General features: G+C 36.2%; 1 protein-coding gene across 2 annotated transcripts in view; it reads right to left on the reverse strand.

Annotated features, from left to right (window-relative positions):
- Positions 1–20,960, reverse strand: part of NIPBL (NIPBL cohesin loading factor) — a 91,820-nt gene that overhangs the window by 11,946 nt on the left and 58,914 nt on the right. For both annotated transcript variants that reach the window (XM_084277870.1, XM_084277871.1), the window contains exons 19-37: positions 19,846–19,926; positions 18,741–18,841; positions 16,848–16,986; positions 16,554–16,636; positions 15,482–15,614; positions 14,502–14,645; positions 9,106–9,195; positions 8,646–8,860; positions 8,445–8,547; positions 7,472–7,570; positions 7,224–7,370; positions 5,959–6,093; positions 4,504–4,602; positions 3,940–3,993; positions 2,802–2,910; positions 2,094–2,230; positions 899–1,039; positions 509–602; positions 261–415 (exon numbers count right to left, since the gene is read on the reverse strand). In XM_084277870.1, coding sequence (XP_084133996.1) covers positions 261–415; positions 509–602; positions 899–1,039; positions 2,094–2,230; positions 2,802–2,910; positions 3,940–3,993; positions 4,504–4,602; positions 5,959–6,093; positions 7,224–7,370; positions 7,472–7,570; positions 8,445–8,547; positions 8,646–8,860; positions 9,106–9,195; positions 14,502–14,645; positions 15,482–15,614; positions 16,554–16,636; positions 16,848–16,986; positions 18,741–18,841; positions 19,846–19,926 — 2,259 coding nt within the window. The remainder of the gene's footprint in view (positions 1–260; positions 416–508; positions 603–898; positions 1,040–2,093; positions 2,231–2,801; positions 2,911–3,939; positions 3,994–4,503; positions 4,603–5,958; positions 6,094–7,223; positions 7,371–7,471; positions 7,571–8,444; positions 8,548–8,645; positions 8,861–9,105; positions 9,196–14,501; positions 14,646–15,481; positions 15,615–16,553; positions 16,637–16,847; positions 16,987–18,740; positions 18,842–19,845; positions 19,927–20,960) is intronic.

The raw sequence follows: 20,960 nt of genomic DNA on the forward strand, positions 1-20,960 counted from the left end.
GAAAACAAAAATAATAGCTATCTGAAGATGAGATAGATATTTTTTGATCACCTATAAAAAGTACAAATGCCAAAAAGAAAAGGAGAAACACAATCTTACTGCATAGCCTTTGTAAAACCAGGTATTTAAAAACCAAAAAGGCATACCATGTGCATTATGAAAGATTATACGGCTTTGAAGGACTAGGAATAATATGCTTTCAAATTAAAGTGGAACATTCAATATAACTAAGACATGGAGAACAATACAAGTTATTTTACCTTACTGTTGCCCTTAAAATCTTCTTGATCAAAATCAAAATGCCGACACAGTGCTCCAACTGTGAAAAGTGATCTAAGGAGTGCTGGTTTATTGGCAGTAAGTATTGTATTGTTGGGGTCTTCTTGATGTTGGCTTTTTAATTTTGAAAGTGCACCTACAGTAAAATAAGAGTTTTGATGATGGTCTATCCATAAGACTTCTAGCAAAAAACTGAAAAGTGACTGTTACATGTTGTGATTTTACTTACCATAATATCTATTAAAACAGGCCCAGACAAATTTATAATTCTGGGTGACCTTGTTCACAACAGCCCCAAGACAGCTCACACAATGCTGAACCACCTAGGATGAAAAAACCCCAAATGGTATTGAGTGTTTTGTGAAATTATATAGGAAAAAGCTATGCTGAACTAAAACTAGCAATCTTATGGACATAATGTCCATCCCCTAGTCTGCTCTGAAAACCTGCTCAAACTTGTTAAAATACAGGAACAACACATACAAACTCCAGCAAACCAAGCAGACTGATTTTTCATGGCTCAGAAGTTATCTTCGTAGGACACACTTTCTTTAAGTCAAAACCATATGTTTCCCAATGTGAAATGGAATCAACTGAATAGTAGCAATTAAAAGCCTACCGTCATGCCGTATTTGATGATGAGTTTCATGAGGTCTTCCTCAATAGTGGCCAGAAAGGTCTCACTTGGGTGCTCCATTAGTGGCACTACAAGCTCTAAGATTTTTGCGACATTGCAGATCACCATGAAATCATTCTGGGTCTGAAACAACAAAATTTATAGCATTTAATATTTCTGGATGTGTTACCTATAAGCTAAGTATTATTAATATGCACTAATATCCAGAAATCCCAGCTCATGCAAATGAGCAGGGATTTCTGGATATTGGTGCATATTAAGCATAGTTGCTAAAGATGTAAAGAAGTATTTGTGATTTACACCTGCTTTTAAACTGCACAGTATTATGAAAGCTAGTTCTGTTTTCCATGGTACTTCTAGAAAGAAAAATAAATCTGTACAAGCAGTTCACCTCTCATCAAGGCTGTGACACACCTGAAAACTTTTTGGTCCTAATAATTTTAAGGCCTACAATAAATCTAGGAACTCTTACTGAAACATGCACACTAGAGAACACATTACACCTGGAAACAAAAAACAAGCAACAAAATGAAGTGGCGCTATGACTCAGTGTGCCTTACACAAAATGGGTAATAATGTCCACAAATGTAGAAATAACATTAAATTATTACTGGTATGTATTACCATGACTGTGGAAGAAAAAAATAAATACCTACATTTGAAGTGAAGGATTTTTGGAAAACATTTATCTATTAAAAATACATCCTGCTAGAAGTTGACTTTCTTTGTCAAATTAAGCTCAATAACCAGTATAAGATAGCTCCCAAATGTTATCAAGCTATTTAACACATTCAAGCTGACAGTGGTAATTCCAAAATTCATCTCAACCTGTGTAAATGCAAAACTGATGTAACCCACTAAATGGGTTGCAGCAAGTAATTTGATAACCCTTTCCTGTATTGTTTGCTCAGAAGCAGCTCTGTAAGTCTGTTGTAGAAGTGCCTAGAGAACACCCTGAGGCTGAACTGGGAAAAAAGGTGAGGAACAGCATCTTAGAAGCTACATAGATCTTCAAAAGGACCAAGTATCTTCAGAAGCTATCATGTCCATGAAATAAAAATGCAACTAAAATTTTTTCTTTTCCTACCTCCAATTTCATCAAGTACACAAAACAGCCATTCATTTTCATGCTTAATTATGTGGGGAAAAGAAAAAAAGATTGATTTTCTCTACTTACGCTACATTTAGTGGTCAGGTATGGCTGCATGGTCATGGCATGTTTGACCATTAACTGGGGCCTGATTTTGCTGAACAAGAACAAAGTGGTTATGCAAGCAACCAAGCGACCAGAATTCACACCTTTGTTGTCAGAATCTGCAAAAGATCAGAAAATAATAAAAGGTTATCCAGTCCAAGAAATGTTTGAGCAATGAAAAACATATGGCTTAAAAATAATTCGTGTATCTCTTTCAGCGCACCTCTTTCAAGATCAAGACAGAATATTCTTATTAGATTAGAAATGAGAATACATTATTTTAACATTTCTATGTGATGACAAAATATTGAAAAATGAAACAGAGATGCTTCAAGGATACCACTAGCCTTTAAACTACATATTGTAAAACCACACAGAACACTGACCAAGACAATGATTACAGTTACAACTGTATAATACACTGATGCGAATAAAACTTACCATGTTTGTTTTGGTTTTAGTGATCTAAAAGTTTGAACAAGCTAATTTAAAATTAGTTCTGCACTTGTGGTTAGCTAGTGAAAATTAGGGAAGCATTATTATCATCATAATTTCATAATGGACTTTAAAACAATAATTAATTACCATTAGTTTTGTAACAGGAATTCTGTAGCTAACTTTTTGCAACAGTAATTTGAACAACCACTGTTATTTAAAGGAGTTTAGCTAATGGGCTGCAAATAGTGTTACCTGATAAAGACTCTTCATATTTAAGAATGTGCTCAACCAAATTATCAACAAGCTGAGTACAGGCTTTCTTCACAGGTTTATATGAGGCATCCTCTTCTGACTTTAACAGCTGTAGCAGATGAAACAGAAAGTTATTTAGTATTAAGGGTGCATTCATTTACATTGGGTACATGCTGGTTTTATAACAATTACTAGATACATAAGAATTTTACACTGTAAAAGTATTTATTTAACTTCTCCATAAAAGGTACATGGTGAAGAAAATGTTAAAGGAAGTGAAAAAACAATCAAAATGCAACAGAAGAAAATTTAACCATAATTAAAAAAAAAAAAGAACAACAGAAGAGAAAATGTCTACTCATTTTTGCATTGGGATGGAAGGTAACATTCTGCTTAATGAAGTAATGCAAAAACCAATAATGTTGGCATATTTGCCATCAGTAACCAGTAGCAGTTAAGAGGCTTTTAAAAGCTTAGGAATAGAGAGCAAATTGAAAAGGATAGTTTTTGACACTAAGCAATAATATCAAATGAAGACAAAACATAATTTCATTAACATGTTAATCAGTTAGTCGTCTTGTTTATGATTTCCAGTACTGAAATTGTAATGGGAAAATCTTTTAACATCTAAGACGACCACACTATCACCTTTTCTTCAGCCCAGGCATTTAGAGGCTCTGGCTTACTTTTCTACCTACTTTCACAGAACTTCAGGCTAATGCAAAATCAAAAGCAAGCTCAATTTTTAGAAAATTAGAATAAACTATAATGTAGAACTAAACCCATACTCTGGAGTCACTTATCTACCATTTAAAAAAATGTATATTACACTAGACGCCTCACTTCAGATTAATGAAGTTCACATCTAAGATACTTATGCCACTCAGTGCTGAACAGACTATAAAACTAAAAATGAGCCAAACAAAACCCCTCCAAGAAGTATTTTAAAATAGATCACGAACTGGTGTCAGAGACAAAGAATATTGCACCAGTGAAGATAAATGTTTATAATCCATGATTTGAATTTGTCTACTATGAAGGATTGCTCTTGCAGTACCCCTTCTGTGTGTTTAAATACTAAAAGAAATGTCAGAGTTCTAACAATGATTGTACCATACATTCAAAATTCACTACTTACATTTTGAAGAAGCTGTTCAAACCAGTCATACCCTGTATCTCTACAAGCTGCAACCTGAAAATATTTTTGAGAATACATTGGCTAATATAAAAGGAATCTGATTAAAAATTATTTCACTACAGATAGTTCTCACCATTTAAGTGACATGGAATTTGTATTCCATAAAACACAAAGCTTACATGGTTTACTGGAGATTCCTGGCTCTTATGTTTGGTTTTAGGTATAATTTTGTACTGATTAAAGCACAAATATGAGACATTTTGGTTAGGTTTAACTATATGCTCCTACTAGCAATTCCTGGAGAGTGTCAAATACAATAGCAATTTGTTGCGTTTCTAATGAACAAGTATTTTATACTATTTCAATAGTGTGCTCCCAGTTATCACTCCCAGATTAGTGAATATTTACAGTTTCCCATGTTCCAATGATTAATAATATTCAATCCCAGGAGATACAAAAAGAAAACCATTTGACAAGTTACTGTATTCTAAAAAAACTACAGATGATATTTCAAAGATACAAAAAAACTTAACCAAATCTTGCACACAAATTTGTTCAACATACCACATCAGTGATATTTAATATTTTCCTTGTCATTGCTTCTTTGTCATGGTGTGGAGTTGGAGTAAACCACAGCTTCTGGAATGTCTCGTTTACTAATTTCTGAAAGGAAAAAAAAATATTAGCAGAAATAAACAAACTTATCTTAGTACACTGGTATTCTATCTAATATATCCATGCAATAGATTTGTTCATGATGCATGCCATTTAATTATTTAATGTGAGACTGTTGAAGGAAATGTTAACTGAGACAGACCCAGATCTATTATTACAGAAGCTATACTGACCTCTAAAGCAAGCTTCAGCAAAATGATCACTGGGAACTGATGCTACAAAAAAATCCTGCATTAATTTGCATTCCTCAAGAAAACACACTACCCTGAGAAGCTGACAGCTGAACACAAGATTATGATTTCTACAGCAGAATCAACAGCAGGTATCAGTTACTTTAGTGTTTTCAAAGCACCTGCGACAAGGAGGGAAAGAGAAGCTATATCTCACCACCCACCCACTGGAAGCATTTTTCTTTCCAAAGTTTTTTGTATGGAGGAAAAAAATAGAATAAAATGTACAATATTATTCCAAAATTACTTATAAGGCATACAGTTGTAAGAAGCTCTCCTTATTCATTGGAACATTAAAATATATTGAAGATGTCTCATTTTTTCTGACGTTATTAGAAAGGTGAGTGAGGGGAAGCTGGAGAGAGAACAAGATCATTCTCATCTCCAGCAGCACTCTGGGTCCAGCTGTTCATCTGCTTCTTGACTAACTTCTCAGTAAGCCACCTGAGATTAATGTGTGTCAAGTGGCAAAAATACATGCTGCAGCTTTAAGCCTGCAGATTTCAAATCCTGCTGCAATTATTATAGATGTGTTCTTAATTTCCCAAAGATTTTTAAATTATCTGGCAAATCAAACAAAGCCATTGTCAGGTTTATGACTTAATCTCAGTTTTGTGCCCTTCCGTGTATACATGGCAGAGTAGATTATGATCCCTTAAGTATCATTTTAAGGGGAATAACTGATCCATTGAACATTCAGAATTAATGCAAAATTATTACAGATGAATGCTTAGTATTTTTATATGCAGAACTTAGAAATATGACATATATTAACACCAAGTACCTTACTTTGACTTAAAATTTATATGTTGATTTTACATGTTAGAAAAGAGAAGTACCAGAGACACCCTTGCAAGAAGGAAAAAAATCTCTATAACTAAGTAAATTTTAAAAATCGTTTGATAGTCAGCAAGAACTTCAAGAAAGTAGAAGACCAAAAAGAAAGAAAACAGGTCAGTGAGCATTCTGGAAAGCTAAGATATTTGCTCTCAAAAATTAAAAGTAAATAAAAGTCTTAAATATTATAAAGGAGCAATGCAGTAATTTTTTTGTCAAAATGCAGAAACACTAAAATAACAGTAATTAAAATTGTGAATTATATGTTTCATTCTACCTTAATGCCTTCTTCATCATTGACTCTCCGAATCATTTTCACACACATCTCTGTAATTTTGGGAAATGTTGGTTGTTCAATGCAGATATCCCTAAGTATCTTTATGACTCTTTTTCTGACACTGATACCAGTATCCTGTCAATAGAAAAAACATTATTCACTTGAAAACAAATAAGAAAGATTACTTAATTTATGTATAATATGACTTCATATCTGAAGATCATCCAATCTGCCTTGCAAAATTTATTTAGAAAAGGTAGCTAAAATATTCTGGAGTGCATTTATACAAAAGGTCACCATAACTTTATTTGCAACCGTTATAAAGGTTCTGGCAGAATCCCCAGAATGCTGCAACTCTTCCTTCATTCATACCCTCTCATCTAAGAGTTCACGATGTTGCGAATGTATAATTCCACTCCTTAATTAAGGAGTTTACAAGCTAGATGGGATGACGCTTTAACCACTTTGAGGAACATACCAGATTCTTTGTAGATCTGGACTGTAACACTTCAAAAGCTTTTAGATAAAGTGTATGCATAAGATACAAACAGCAATCCTTTCCACATTCCTAGGCTTCATCTAAGTTAATGGATAAGGAACTTCACTTACCACATTTTTCAAAACCTGCTGAATCTGAGTATCAGCATGAACTGCTTCATGCATGCTCATTGGCACCTAAAGCTATTTATCTCTAAAACGTTTCACAAGCATGTTTTATCATGTAACTATAGCAAATGATATTTAACTAAAAATCTGATGGATGCCAAGAGCTAGTATTATCTTTCAGTTAAATTAACACAATTTTATCTGAATACCCCAAAAAAACCCATCACTTTTTCTACAAAAGTCTAATAAACACTGAAAATAGCAAGGAAAAGCAAAATAGGTTTATTTGGTTTTCCCCTTTGTGATTACAAATTACATCTTTAGAACACTGTGTGGTAGATCTTCCTTCATCACCACACTACTGAACTTCGCTCAATGAATCTTATCTGAGACGTCAGAGATGTGGCTAAATAATGGATTCAAAAGAAATATAATCCCAGTTCTGATGCAGTACCACTTCCTGTATATGTTTATATTTTGGTGTAACAAAGTTTCATGGGAAATAAGAGATGCATTGTACAAAGTCTTAAAATACGATGCTCCCCATTAAAACAGTAAGATAATATTCTTGGGATCATCGTTCCCTATTATTAAAAAATAGTTAAAAACAAGTTCTCCAATGTAACTTATTTTATCATAAATATCACAAGCCACCGTACCAATATCCTTTCAATCAGCATGTCATAATACTGCTCAGCAAGCTGAGGACGACAGAGCACAAATCGGCCAAGCAGCTCCACAGCTGCTTCTCGAACACTAGTGGAGTTATCCATTAACCGTCCATGAACTCCTCGTTGCATATCCAGCTAAAAAGAACAAATGAAACACAGATTCAAAATAAGAAATGAAGATTAATTACAAACATGACAAAAGAACGTCTGTTTATGATGGATAATTTCTTTTTTACCCTGGCTAGAATACTGGGGTCTACAGCAACAACCTCAGACAAACACTTCATGGCTTTTGTTCGAACAGCAATTGCATTTTCACCAAGTACACGCAGAATCTAGTAACAGAACAAAAAGAAAGGTTCAATTGCTTTGGGAAGGTAGCGAACAACATTTAACAGTCAAAGATGTAGCAGAACAACATGCAAAAAATTTTACTAAAATAAGAGTCTCTGTCTACTAAAAATGGAATCTATCTTCTCAGACAGTAAAAAGGTGCATGCACGTGATGTCACCTTTTACTGAAAACTGAGCACGTGTTTTTACTAGCATTTGTCATGTGTCTAAGACTGTTCCAGATAATATATACACATGGTCTGTATGTTCACCTTAAGTCCCTTCATTTTAAAATCTAGTGTCTTTCAGTTGTGGCATTCACGATAGATCTTTTAACAGGAGAACTGAATTTGGGCACTACAATTTTAAGAATGGCTCTGTATGCAGATCAATGTAAGTAAAGCAACATAAACTAGTACTGAAATTCATAAATGCAGGCATACCAAAATGCTCTTCTCACTAACTCTTTGCAGCAAATAAATGACACTGCCCTAACAACATCTTCTAAATTAACAGAAATGTGCACTGAAAGGAGCTGACCAAGCTGTCTTGTGTTTTCATATCATACTAAACTCAAATGAGCACATATCTTACAGAAACTGTGAAAATTAAGTCAACATTTTGTAATTATCTTCTTGCTGTGTACACCCAATTATGATTTTGGACAAATAAAATACTGTACGTACATATGAAATGCATGAAACAAAAAGTCACTTTATCGCTTATGTCATCCACACAGAATATGAAAGGCATATGGTGTTATCATAGCCTATTAAATACCTGTGCTCAATAATGAACAGATATGGTGTACTACCATGTAAGAGTTCAGAACCAGAAACAATGCTTCAACACACTAAGACTTCTCACATTGTTTACCTGTGTCAAATAAATATCAAAGCTCTGGGCAAACGGCCTCATAGAGGCCAAGTAACGAACAATCAAACATGCATCTTCGTAGTCCACAGTATCAGAATTCATCCTGCAACAAATTCCACATGTTAATTATGATCTTTAATAGAAACTACTTTAAAAATCAAACGTGCGGTTAATAGAGAAATAAGGGGTACTGAAACATACTTCAATGTACTGAACTGAGATGGTGCAGTTTTAATGATGCCGCGAAGAAACTTTTTGCGACTTTCTGCTCTGTGCATGATTTGTCCTGTGGTCTCAACATCTTTTGCATGATGACTTCCTTCAGATGAATCCTCATCCTTCTGAGATTTAATTGCTTTCTCTGTCTCCATAGTTGTATCACGGAACCACTGAGCTATATAAAACTTCCGAGAAAACTGCAGAAATGGAGCACAGTGCACAGAAAAGAAAAGCAACAGATACAGAAGAGGAAAATTAACAGATTTGTAATGAAATTAAGTGAATCTAATGTATGAACAATACTTTGATCAATAAAACCAGCAGCATGTTAGGATGACAATTTAATTGAAGCACAAATATGCATAACTGAAAATAATTTTGTTCATGACATGTTACTGAAATTATCTTTATGTACACTTGACACCAGAAAGCTGAAATTTACCACTAATGATGCATCAGTTTCTGTGTTCTCATCCAGATAATCTAGCAAAGCCTTTTGCAGCTGCTGAATTTCATCTTCTCCTCCTGAAACCTGTCCCCAATAGAAAGATAGTTATAAAAAGGTATATTTAGCAAAGTGGTAATTATCATCTGAAGATATACATGTTTACATATAAGATATATGGAAGTCAGTTGTTTTGGTAACTGCAGAACATGAACTATTTTTTAACCAAATACTTATAAACTGCACAGTGATTGAAACAAACAGTAGCTCTAAAGTCTAAAAACCACTAAGAGCAGAATTAGACTGTTTTTTAAAATGGAGTGTTTTTCTGACATGGAGGAAAAAATAAAGGCTGAAATCACATGTAGCAGACTGACAAGTTTTAACCTATAAAAGTCACTATAAGATATCTATAATCTATATTGAATAGCTAAACAGTGACTTCTCAGGTGAACAAGGGATAAAAGGCAAAATATTTGGTATGAATATTTTCAGGGGTAAAGCAACCATACGAAGTGCAACAAGTGTGCTCAATGTAGGAAAGAACTTAGTTTGTTACCAAACACCTCTGATCTCCAGCACTGAAGAACCATGCTCTCTGAGATTCAACATTTCTCACAGTCAAAAAGCTTGAGAGCAAACACATTTTATAAAAATCTACAACAGATTTGTAATATGTAAGCTATTTTAATTTTAAGAACAAAATGTATTTTTTTCAAGTAGCTATTTAACAGGAAATATTTGTATTCCCTGTATATGTAAGACACATGGAGGACAGGGAGGTGATTTAAAACAGCCAGCATGGCTTCAGCAAAAGCAAGTCCTGCCCAACCAATCTATTGGACTTCTATGATGGAGTAACTACATCAGTGGATAAGGAAGGAGATCTCATATCTGGACTTTTGTAAAGCCTTTAACTCAGTCCTCCACAACACCCTTCTCACTGAATTGAAGAGACATACATTTGATAGAGTCTTCAGTGGATAAGGAATTGGCTGGATGATCCCACATGGTAGTGGTGAATGTCCAGATAGAGATGAGTCATGAGTGGTGTCCCTCCGCTGCCCATATTGGGATCAGTAATGTCTCACACTTTCATCAATGACAGAGACAGTGGGATTGAGTGCACCCTCATAAAGTCTGGAAAAGACTCCAATCTGAGTGGTGCAGTGGACATACTTGAGGCACAGGATGCCATCCAGAGGGACCTTGACAGGCTTAAGAAGCAGGCCTGTGTGAACTGCATGAGAGCAAGAGCAAGGTCCTGCATATGGGTGAGGGCAACTGAAACAGTATCCGAAACAGGCAGTGGGATGAGGGTATTCAGAGTAGCCCCACAGAGGGGGACTTGGAGACACTGCATTATTCTTTTTTCCAAAATGAATCTTGTCACTAAATACAGTACATAATGTACCTTGCAAACACCAGCAAGTGGAGAAAGGTAAAGTCCAGAAAATCAGTGTATCATGAGGTAAACTAGTGAAAAACATGTATAAATGTTCAAATCAACTTGATAATGTATGATAGATTTCTATGAAAAAGATCTAATCTGCTTAAAAATGCCAAAACAGAACCCCTAATTCTATAGGTCATGAGTCCAAACCACAGCAGATTTATAAGCATTCAGCAATCCATGGGGAATATTCCAGTAATGATATCAGAACATAGAGAAAAACTGAACAGAGCTCAAGTATTCAATTCAGCAGGAAAGAAAAATCTGTAGATGTGTAAATTAATTTATAAATGGAAACAATAACTTTAAGTTTCTGATGACAATATCTGAGTATTTCTACCAATGGAACTTTTTTTCTTGCCATTCCAACAGGAAACTGAAGCTTAGCTGTCACATACACATTTCCAAGTATTTCTGTGTTCCTATGTTACAAATCATTTATAAACACGCAGTCTATCATGACTGACAGTACAGAAAAAGACACACCTTCTGCAATGCAAGGGTGGTACTGGTGGTACAAGGATGTACTTAATATCACTGGTTAAGCTTCCTGATTAATTGAAAAAAATTATTTTGGCACTCAATTGCCCACGGCAATTGTATTTTCTGCAATGTCAATGCGTACTAACTGCCTTATCCTATAAAAATTCAAGTCACCGCTCAAGTATGTAGCTTTATAGAATGTCTTCCAATAATATAAGAACTTCTGGAGATAAGGAAAGAGATTCTTCTAAACTACTACTTTACGAAGTCTAATGTACAACTGCCAGAATCATTACTAATAGAGAATTATAATCCCATAAAACATAAATTATATCAGGATGCAAAAATTTGACATTATATGTTGTAGAATATTCTAACCACAAAAGTTATGGAAGTAGATGAATTTTGACTTCATTTGAATGCCTGTAACGTGAGAAGGCTTTCCTTCAACATGCATCTGAAACAAGTCATTCTGAAGTACATGTAATACATTTTTTCAGGTAACTGAAAGTTACTTCAATCACCCCAATACCTGTTGGAGGAACAACAACCAATCCAGGAGGTTTCTGGAATGTGTTGATGATACGTTCCTTCTCCAGGTGATAGAGGAGCCAATGAGGAGCGCTGCCCTACTGGACCTTGTTCTCACCAACAAGGAGGGGCTAGTGGGGAATGTGAAGCTCAAGAGCAGCCTTGGATACAGTGATCAAGGAATGGTGGAGTTTCATATCCTCAGGGCAGGGAGGAGGGTGCACAGCGAGCTCACTACCCTAGAATTCAGGAGATCAGACTTTGGCCTCTTCATGGATCTGCTTGGTAGAGTACCATGGGACAAAGCCCTGGAGGGAAGAGAGGCCCAAGACAGCTGGCTAGTATTCAAGGATCACTTCCTTCCAAGCCCAGGAGATACTCATCCCAACAAAGAGGAAGTCAGGCAAAATGTCCCGGAGGCATGTACGGAGGTCCTGGGTAAACTCAAACACAAAAAGAAAGCCTGCAGAGGGTGGAAGCAAGAGCAGGTACCCTGAGACTAGGTACCCTAGTACAGAGAAACTGTACAAGCAGGCAGGGATCAGGTTAGAAAAGCTAAAGCCCTGATAGTACTCAACCTGGCCAGGGACATCAAGAGCAACAAGAACAGTTTCTACAAGTACATCAATGATAAAGGATCAGGGAAAATGTGGGCCCTCGCTGGAATGAAACAGGAGTCCTGGTTACCTCAGTTACAGAGAAGACTGAGGAACTTGATGACTATTTTGCCTCAGTATTCACTGCCAAGAGCTCTAGCCACACTACCCAAGTCGCAAAGGGCAAAAGGCAGGGACTGGGGGTGTGAGAAACTGCCCACTGGATGAGAAGATCAGGTTCAAGAACACCTAAGGAACCTGAAGGTGCACAAGTCCATGGGTCCTGATGAGATGCATCCATGTGTCCTGAAGAAACTAGCAGATAGAGTGGTCAAGCCATGCCCCATCATATCTGAGAGGTCCTGGTAGCTTGGTGAAGTTTCCACTGATTGGAAAAGGGGAAAAATAACCCCTATTTTTAAAAAGGGAAAAAAGGAAGGCCAATCAGTGATACCTCTGTGCCTGGCAAGATCCCGGAACAGATCCTCCTGGAGCAGATCCTCCTGGAGACTATGCTGAGGGACATGGAGAATAAGGAGGTGATTGATGACAGTCAACATGGCTTGACTAAGGGCAAAAATCATGCCTGACAAATCTGGTGGCATTCTGTGATGGGATAACAGTTGTGGACAAGGGAATGGTGACAGATATAACCTTCCTCAAATTGTGCAAGGCATTTTGATGCTCATGACATACTTGTCTCTAAATTGGAGAGACATGGATTTGACAGATGGACTACTTGGTGGATAGGAACGGGCTGGATGGTCATACTCAAAGAGTTGTAGTCAACAGCTCAATGTCCATGCGGAGATCCGTGACAAGTGCTGTTCCTCAGGGAACGGTACTGGGACCAGCACCAGTCGACATTATTGCTGACAATATGGGCAATAGGATCAAGTGCACCCTCAGCAAGTCTGCTGATGACACCAAACTGTGTGGTGAGGTCAACATGCTAGAGGGAAAGGATGTCATCCAGAGGGACCTTGACAGGCTGGAGAGGTGGTCCCATGCAAACTGCTGAAGTTCAACAAGACCAAGTGCAAGATCCTGCACATGGGTCAATACAATCCCAAGCACAAATACAGGCTGGGTAGAGAATGGATGTAGAGGAGAAGGACTTGGGGGGTGCTGACTGGCAACAAGCTCAACATGAGCTGGCAGTGTGTGCTAGCAGCTCAGAAGGCCAGCCATGTCCTGAGCTGCAACAGCATGGCCAACTATTCTTGACGGAGACCCTCCCTGGAGTGCAGCATCCAGCTCTGGGGCCCCCAGTACAGGAAGGACATAGAGCTTTTGGATCAAGTCCAGAGGAGGGCCACAAAGATGACCAGGGGCTGGAGTACCTCTCCTATGAGGACAGGCTAAGACAGCTGGGCTTTTTCAGCCTGGAGAAGAGGTGGCTTCAGAGACACTTAATTATAGCCTACCAATACTTAAAGGGATCCTATAAGGAAGTGGAAGAGGGATTGTTCATCAGGGAGTGTAGTGATAGGACAAGTGGGAAGGCTTCAGAGAGACAGGGTAGGTTTAGATTAGATGTTAGGAAGAAATGCTTTACTATGAGGGTGATGAGGCTCTGGCACAGGTTGCCCAGAGAGGCTGTGGAAGCCCCATCCCTGGCAGTGATCAAAGCCAGCTTGGATGGGGCTTTGGGCATCCTGGACTAGTTAGCGGAAGGTGTCCATGCCCATGGCAGGTGGCCTGGAACTAGATGATCTTTGAGGTTCCTTCCAACCCAAATAAGATTAACTTGATATGACTATTCAACTTTGGATCAGGCTAAGTTAGTTCAGAAAGAAATGTATAGTGTTGGTAAGATGTGCGAGACCACATTTTTAAAAGAACACCTAAGGTTTGAGATTTTCTCATCATAGTATGTACTATATAGAGCCCAAGTGCATACACTGCTTTGCTAACTGTTGCTGCCCTTGCAGTTTTGGAGCAGCATTAGAAGAAATGCAAATATATTCACTCTCTAATGAAAGATACATAGAAGTCCTAACAGTTTAACTCTCTAATGCTTGTATGAGTGCCAGATGCTGTTACCACTTTGCAATAGCAAATGCACATACATACAACAATCCATCTGTTGCTCCACTATTTCCTCTGTATTTTCACAAAACTGCCTTAACCACTGTAAATAACCACTTCGTATGATCTCCACAGAGGAGGTGCTAACAAATGTGATACTTATAAATTAGAGTGTATTTCAATCAGATACCTGAATGAAAACTCATTATTCACAATGCCAGTTTGTCAAACACCTTTAAAAATTTCAAGTATTTGAATGGATACATCTCAATCCAGCTGGCGCAGGAACTCTCACACACCTGTTTGAGGATTCTGGCTATAGATCCTTGATCCATTTTGCTAGTGACTGCATCTTTCCTCAGTCTTGCAGCTACAGTTCCAAGATAGTCAAGCGATGCAACTCTTAATGCCATTTCTGTAGATTTGTTACTGAACTGGTGAACCTAAGAAAAAACGAATAAACTATTAAAAACAACTATTTGTTTCTATAACTGAGACTCTTCCCACAAGACATCACTCATTAAAACTTCCACATAACTTCCATGCTGTATAAACTTATTTCATTTACTATTACATCACAGATATACTACTTACTTTACATTAATTATTTTTCCTTTATTAGGTCTCTCTCCTCTCCCTCATTAATACACTAATTAGTTTTTTATTTTATGAAAATATATACTTTAAACTGGACAACTAGAGCAGCAAAAATCCTTTGCAATAGCACAGATCTTAAGTACCATAAATAATTTCCTCATTATTCACACAAGTGTAAAGCTCCATTTTAGCAGTAACAGGACCATAAAATATCTTACCAGAAGAAAGTCCAACATACTGTGTTAATTACATTGTAGTACTTAAACTCTCAAAAATTAAATCAACAAAAATGTTGACATTCTGTAAAATATCATAAGTAATTGCTATAATTGGCAAAACAAAACTCCACTTATTTGTTTTTCAGGTTCTGTGCTAGAGAAAGATATTTAACATGAATAATTATAGCTATTAGTCTGATTTCAATTAGATACAATAGGGTGGTATTTTATCATGTTGAAAATTTCATGGCATAGTGGAAGCAGACCGACATAAGAAACTGTTTACAGATGATCTTTAACAAATTTTATCATCTATGTACTATACAGCAGTGATACAAGTAAAAAAATCCTTAAATGCTGCATGTACATCAATAAACAGCATTCCTGTAGTAGTTTCAGCTGAAATAGACATGTCTTCATTATAATAAGAAACAAATTAATACTTAAATGTAAGAATCCCTTACCAATAGCCTTCCTAATAAGCTAAGTAGCAACTCTGCTGCGGGCCATTCTGGTTTATTGACTGTGGAAAGAAGATCTTGAATGAAGTTCTCAAACAGTGGCCTGTAATCTTCTTCCCCTTGTTTACTGCCACACCTGTTTGAAACAAAAGTTCACTTTGTAAGCAAATTTAAGAGCCATTTAAGCTTTTCCTCTAATGTAAAACATAAATAATCTGTTTAATGAGAAAAACAGCATTATGAAAATAAAAACATCTGAAATACGATCAGAAAATGTTTTATTAATTTACAGATAAATAGCTTAAAGAGTTATCACTCCAAGTCTGCATTAACTTGGATGCAAAAGTAGGTATATTTGTAAAGCTCAAGCTGGAGTGGGGTATTTAGGAGATGTGTCTATATTCCTCAAGCTTGGTCTGATATATGTGACAGTGAGGAGACATCATGCATAATGCTCCACAAAGGTTGGGAGTGGAATATAAAAAATTAAAAAGACAACATATTTACTTGGTAAGTGTTTTCCTTATATGTGGCATCCCTATCTTTAATGATACTGGAAGTATGCAGAGACTGTTAGATGGTTATTAGACAGACTTTCAGCTTAAGAGCAGAAATTAACATGATAAAAAGCTCGGAACTTAAGTCTTAAAAATCCTTTGATTATTCAGGTATACAACTTATTTTTCCCCTGTTGAGCTACTGATATTCCTAACTTTAGATAATAGGAATTAATCTTTAGGCTTTTTTATATCTTTGTCTTTCTGATGACTGAGTATGGTTTCTCTGCTTAAATGTTTACTCAGCCTTCTATTCCATGCTTCAGATAAGTAACTGACCCCTAATAAAAGGATCCAATGTGAAATATAAAACAGATTCTTAAATGTATAAAGAACTCTGTAGAATTCTTGTTCAATATATTTTTTGTCCAGACTCTTAGGCATCTATAAAAAATACAATTATAAATAATTTTATGAGTAGATATTTAGCATTGTGAAGCGGTTAGGTTTGTCTTAAGGTTTGACACAGTATATGGAGTTGTTTCTGTCAACATGATAAAGATTACAAAAGTACTTACTTCTTAAGGAAAATAGAAAGGAAGTTTTGTGCTGTTCTCATGGCTGTTTCATAGGAGTTAGTAATAAGCACGTCTTGATCCACCTATAAATAACAAGATATATTTGTCTTATTTTAGCTTACCGGAAATATGATTTCCAGATCAGCATTGCCCATGCATCAAATAATTACAGCAGACATTAAAATTGTATTTGATTATGACAGCACCATAATAAATACTATACCTACAAACATATAAAGTTATTCCTGCATAAAAAACCCCTACAGCTTTATTGAAGAAAAGAGAAAATCTTACTTTCTTGTTTGATTCCTCCTCTGAATTAGAATCTTTTTCTGCTGATGGTAAGTGCACCACACACTGAATAAGCTGCAGAACTAGTGCTGTAACCATCTGAATATACATAGGCTCTCCATCAGTGTCACTGCTGTTTAACCTGTTAATAAGAAAAGACAGCTTAAAATTAAACAAAAAAGACAATGCAAGCCAAAAATTATTATCCTAATTAGTATCGATCTGATGTTATTACCAGACCTAGAAATCTGTGTGGCAGATATTTTTTCTAGTGATCTGCTTCTCTCTTATCCAGTGTAACATTTGGTCTAACAAAGCCAGTATTATCCCACAACGTTAGGAATTGGAAGGGATCTTGAAAGATCATCTAGTCCAAAATTTATCTCAAGCAAAGAGCTGAAACAGCCCACAGATGTGCTACAAGAGTATGCATGAAGTTCAGCAGCTGAAAGAGCTACATGAATTTTTAATAAATTAAACATCTACATGTTAAGGAACTTAGTAATAGGCTTTTTATTTATATATAATGCAATATTAATTTCCAACACAACACAAAATACACCAAACTGTTGCCCTAAACATTTCTATATTATTTAATGTATGTGAAATGTGCACAACTTAAACAATGGAAAAGAGTGACCATGACCTGGGCTGACTTCTACGAGAGTTACACTTATGGTAATGAGAGGTAGCGTAACACATTATGAACTTCAGCATCCAAGTGTCTTTAAGTATATCTTAAGTCTGTCTTTAGGTTGGTAAGACCAGTGTGAATACACTCCATGTTTCTTCCATGATATAACCATATAATATGGTGTTCACCATCTATGCATTCAGAAATACCAGCTATTGCTACCCTTAACAATATGAAAATGCAAAGAACCATGACATCATTCTCCACATATTATAAAAATACTGGTCACAAACCAGTTTGTAATTATTATGTTTATAAAGTTATCTGACTAGTTTTAGAAAGAAAAACTTTTCACATCCAATATTATGTATGCTGTACCCTTCATGACTGCAGCCACAGTTAAAAAATGTCCGTTAACAGATCAGAGTTAGGACTCTACAGATAAAATTATAAAGTCACAACCAAATCAATAGCAAATACTAGGAGAACACACTTATGTTAACATTAGGATTGCTGAATTCAACTTAAATGTTTCAGTGTGTTTCTTTTCCTGAATATTTCCTGTTTATCCACGCTGGGGCAAAGTATTCAATTGACAATTTGTCTGTCTCTCTATGCAAGAAAACAAAGTCAACATCAGGAACAAATGTTTTAGAATAAAGTATCCCAACTTCAATTTTAACCGAAATCCAGTTCAGGTCAGATTCTTTCTCAGGTTTAACCTGAGCCTATATAGTATCATTCCGAAGATGCACCGAAATCCAACCAAAGTGCTTAAAAGATACTTAATGTTAACAGGACAACTCCTAAATGAAACTCATTCAAAAGGTTATTAAATTGATTTCCTTGTGGGAAGAGTGCTCTGAATGTGTCTGCAAAGAAATTCAGCCAGAACTTTCCAGCTCCAGCAATAAATAAATTATGTAACTCCATACAAATGGAAACGAAGAAATTTCCAACAAAATAACTCTGAATGCACACTAGCATTACACTCATTTACTTCCTTAATGAGACAAATACTAAGATATTTTAATTATTTTTGTAAGCAGGCACAAATACGTATGCATGAGAAGCAGTGAATATTACAAGACGTTCGTCAGGCAGCTCTGCTCTCAATGTTTTGAAATACCAACCTCTAATAAACAGCAGCTTGTGGAGGTGCGGATTTTTAAAGTAGTAGTAAATACTGAACCTTAAAGTCCTACATCTAACAAAAGAGTTATGCTACTGTCTACAAGTTATTAATGCATGTCAGAAATTACCTGAAATTTCTCAAGCTCCTCTTGCTGGTTGGCAGTCTCGCAAGGGAAGTGAAAATTTCTTCCAGTATTAACTGTCTGTGTTTTTCATACCTGGAGAACACCTATTTAACAGTTACAGGATTGTTAGAAAATGATTTAGTACATAAAATACCACTTGCTAAAAATTACACATAGAAACACTTTACATGACACCTAAATTACAATTAACGTATACTTTCTCATGCATTAATTATTTTTTCAAAGATTTAATTATAATTAGATAATAGCTAAGTCATATTTTGTATTAAGTTTTCAAAAACATATGAGATTTTTAAAAGCTACTACACATTTATGTTATTTGAAATTTAAAAAAATTCCTGTCAGTGGTAGAACACACTATACAGGAAAGTCAAATAGTGTGATGCTGTATGTTCAGACTCCAGTACAGGGCAAAACTCTAAGGTAGCAAAAAATTATGCAAATATATGTATGGTTTTAGAGCATATTTGAGAAATCAGTTTTACTTCATGTCTTAAGCTTTAATGTTTGCCTGACAATATATGTTCTTTCAATTTACAGGGTCAGGACTGTAGATTTTGCCTCTCCTTTGGTTTCAGCAGAATACTGGAGTATTTAATCCTTACGAAGTGGAAAACTCCCACTTGATCAAGCACATCTGTGCTGTGCTGCATTCTTCCTGAAATAATATTTTACCTGCTCCTGTAATTTTTCACATAGCCACTTCTTCTGAGGAAAAGATTGTATTCTATTACAAAGACTAATTTGCATAAAATCAAATCCTAAAATAGGAAATAAGTGAAACCACACTGGTGAGAAAGTACATGTAAAAGGAGGGGGGTTGTGTTTACACTTCAAACGACATCATCAAAATTAAAAAGTCCCTTGCTTAAGTATAACGTTTCATCCCATGGAGTACTCTGCAAATACATACAGCTCAGGTGGATTTAATACTCTTCCTAGATCACACTACCAAATTGTAAACACATGCAAGAATAAAATCAGCTCTAAACCCCACCTCTACTAGAAAGAAAATATCATCTATGTAAATGCCCCAATAACTCTCAGAAGTACAGGAACACGAAACCACAAATTGAGAAGTACTTACTGCAGTCACTAATTTGATGGCACATAACTGTAGTTCACTGACATTTTCTACAAAGAAAGGTGTTATCCCCATAGACGATACCTATCAAGGGAATGAAAGTACTGTAAGTATGTTCGACTAATAAATTGGTATTTATGTAATTTCACAAGTAGGTTATTCATTCAACAGGTAAGGGATTTAATAACTATGATGGAATAGTATGTATATTATTAATATGAAATATTAATATGTCAATAATATGTAATATTAATATGTAATAACAAGGTGTATTACTTAATATTATTCATATGGTTCTATGATTATTTGCAAATCGTACACTGGTATGGGTTGGAAGGGACCCCAAGGTTCACAGAGCTCCAACCCCCCTGCCACAGGCAGGGCCAACAACCTCCAGGCCTGGATCTACACAAGGTTGCCTAGGGCCCCATCCAACCTGGCCTTGAACACTCCCAGGGATTGGGCATCCCCCACCTCTTTGGGTAGTCCATTCCAGCACCTCACCACTCTCTCTGTAAAAAGCTTCCCATAATATCAAATCTAAACCTTCCCTCCTATAGAGTTAATCCATTCCCCCTTGTCCTGCCATTGTCTACCCGAAATAAAGCATATTTCTAAGTGACAGCAAATAAAATATCGAAGCATATTATTGCACAAGTCTGATGAGGAGCAGCTGAGGGAACTGGGGTTGCTTAGCCTAGACAAACGGAGGCTGAGGGAAGATCATCTCATTCTCTACAAGTACCCAAAAGAAGGTTGTAGCCAGGAGGGTGGTGGTCTCTTCTAAGAAACAAGCGATAGGACAAGAGGACAAATCCTCAAAATGCACCATGTGAGGTTTAGACTGGATATTAGGAACAACTTCTTCACCAAAAGGGTTATTGAGGATTGAAGCAGGCTGCCCAGGGAAGTGGTGGAGTCACGATCTCTAGAGGTATTTGAAAGACAAGTAAGCACTATGGGATGTGGTTCAGAGGTAGACTTAAGGGTCTTTTCCAATCTAAGTGATTCTATGGCTCTGTATTAGAACACAACAGGTCAAACTTTTCTTAAAAAAGAAAAGCCACTGAAGAACTCAAAATTAAATGCTCATCTCCTGCAGATTACCTAATACAGTC

Source organism: Gallinula chloropus, assembly GCF_964237585.1.
Source record: "Gallinula chloropus genome assembly, chromosome: Z".
Lineage (NCBI taxonomy): Eukaryota > Metazoa > Chordata > Aves > Gruiformes > Rallidae > Gallinula > Gallinula chloropus.